The sequence below is a fragment of the Ambystoma mexicanum genome, chromosome 11, assembly GCF_040938575.1.
Source record: "Ambystoma mexicanum isolate Mex_15411 chromosome 11, UKY_AmexF1_1, whole genome shotgun sequence".
NCBI lineage: Eukaryota > Metazoa > Chordata > Amphibia > Caudata > Ambystomatidae > Ambystoma > Ambystoma mexicanum.
The window spans coordinates 208,341,058-208,343,569 of record NC_090934.1 but is presented as its reverse complement, the minus strand read 5'-3'; the positions used below and the strand labels follow the sequence as shown (position 1 = coordinate 208,343,569).

The window sequence follows — 2,512 nt, the reverse complement described above, 5'->3', positions numbered from 1 at the left end:
ATGTGAACCTGCCCGCAACCTTAATTGGAAATATGGGACATCGGGAACTGTTGGAAAATTTGAAAGACTGAGATCAAACCCTTAACATCAGCTATTGAATCATCTGAAATGTCAAAAAAAAAATAAACCCAGTAAACGCGCCTCTTGGTTTAACATGTAACCTCTTTTTTCTTTAACAAATTCTTTAACCATTGTAAAATATGCATATACATGTATATATTTATTTTACTAATATTAGCTTTCCAGTCTGTAAAAAAAAAAGTTATAATTACAATAAAAATATTATTCACACTTTCAAATGCGTTATGTCTAATCATTTCGATCATGTCTAACATGTTTATAAAATAAGACAAAAAAGACTTTCAATTAAAAAGAAAATGTGTTTATTAAATGTGTACACAATTTAAGGTTTTGTAACAAGAGTACATTTTTGCTAACGATCAAATAAATTTACAGGGGATCTCCGAAGACTGTTCTTATTCACAAAAGCAGTAACCATGACATCATTTTGCCGGAGGTCCAGTGAATAGGTCTGCATAACCCTTATCAGAGAGTGTTTCTCAGACATGTTAGATACAATGTAACAGGAGTGCTGTCCACACGTGATGTCTTCAGGATGTTGCACAGGTGTTCTATTATAATGTATAACGGGGGCTATATCCTTCACATAGTCCAGGATTGCGCCTCTGTATACGGGGTGGCTTGGGAAACACCCCAGGCTGTCAAAGACGGTTATTTTATCCTTTTTTATATAAACATACCTATCCAATGGGTGCCTTCCTGATCTTGGGGTTCAGTGTTCGCCACAAGACCAATGGGTCGCTCATTACTTATGTCTCTTGGAAGGTTATCACAAATACACACCCTTGAATGTTTTCTTAGCGTGTTTGTCTTTACTTAGAAAACATTTGATCTGGTAAGTATCCATTACATGTCGTACAATACTTGTCGTTGGTTGTTGAGTTCCATAACCGAGTCAAATAGAGCCATAATAAATTAGATTCACCGTGTTGGGTAAATTTGCAGCAAAGCGTACCTCTATGCGTAGATTACCATTTCTAATAAGATTATAATGTCCGGTTGATGTATTATCAGGTCTCAAATCAAAAGCTAACAGAGTATAACCCCCATCATAATCGTCCCGGGGTATCACAAAACCTTTATCATGCAAGTGTTTACCGCTGATGGAGACAAGTCCCAAATACTCCCTAATTGTATTTTTTTGTTGAAACTGGGGCTGTAGGCTTTAGACGGTATAACAACCCCATCTTTAAAAAGAGCTGCGTAGTTGATGTTGTAATGTTCAAAATTAAAAGGGTTGCTGGCGTAAACCCCAGAAAAAGCTGTGTTGTCCACAAAACCAATGATGATTATTTTCGGTAACTGTCCAAGGAATAAGTTATCTTGACTGGCGACACGGCTACCCGCTGGAACACTGAACATTTTCAAAGATGCCCGATCCACCGGATATTTTAAGTTTGATGCTTGTAGAGCATCAGCAAGAGCTAATCTGACCGTGGGTGACACATTCATCCTTTTAATAAATAAAATCGCTGATACTATGATCAGTTTGTAGGCTTCAGCATCATCGCTGTTGAGGCAAAAAGCATCTTTATTTCTAGGAAGTTTAATTTTCAGATCAACGCCGTTTACCATTAGTTTCTCCTGGAAAAATAGATCAGAGTGTAGCCGGCCTAGTAAATCAAAATTTCTGCTCCCTGTGGCATGTGTCGCTCTTTTTATAAAACCGGCATTAGCCCCATCTAGAGCATAATCCTCCATATGACCTGCTGTGTCCTTATAGAAAAGCCCCGCTGTAAGTTGAGTGTCCAAAGCGTCATTGCTGTAGTTCAAAATGCTTTCTATATAGGCCATATAGGCGTACATGTTGTCGCTCTGTGTAATCAGACGGTCGCCTAGAGTAATATCCACCTGATTAAAGAGGGTAGCCACGGGGTAAGCAATCGTAGCAACTTTAGCCGTTGCTGGGATAGCTGATCCATCAGCCTTTGTTATTTTACAAGTGAGATAAAGTAGCGTGTCATTTAAATCCAGATACATCTCTGTTGAGGCTGATATGTAAAACTCTATAGGCGCCATCGCAGATAGTGCAGCAAGGGGAGCCACTTCCATGAAAAAGCTGTATTCAATGCTAGTTTGTGTCGGAGGTACAGCAAACAGATAGAGTTCAGATTTCACACATTCCCCCGATGCACAATGGATAAACGCCATCTTTTAGAAAATATTAATGCCGGGCTAGTTTTATTTTTCTTGGTCGATCTGTTCTTGCGAGTTCTTTTTCTCTTCTGAGCAGTTTTCGTTGCTGATCCTGGTTTTTTATGCATCCCTGGAGGCCCCCATCTGTGCGATGTTTTCCTTTTTCTTTTGTTTGTTTTTTTCTCACATAAACCAGCCCAGAACCCTCTTGCAGTGGTTGGTTAAAACGATTCGCGATGGAGGTTGTAGCCGTAGACACCACATCCTTAGCAATATTTGTAGCTGCTGTTTTCAC

The 2,512-nt window shown here is 39.2% G+C and overlaps 1 protein-coding gene across 1 annotated transcript; it reads right to left on the bottom strand.

The window, feature by feature from the left end:
* Positions 1-1,149: 1,149 nt before the first annotated feature.
* LOC138504955 (uncharacterized protein F54H12.2-like) lies at positions 1,150-2,232 on the bottom strand. Its single transcript, XM_069625337.1, has one exon. It carries the CDS (start codon positions 2,230-2,232, stop codon positions 1,150-1,152), a length of 1,083 nt encoding a protein of 360 aa, XP_069481438.1.
* Positions 2,233-2,512: the final 280 nt, after the last annotated feature.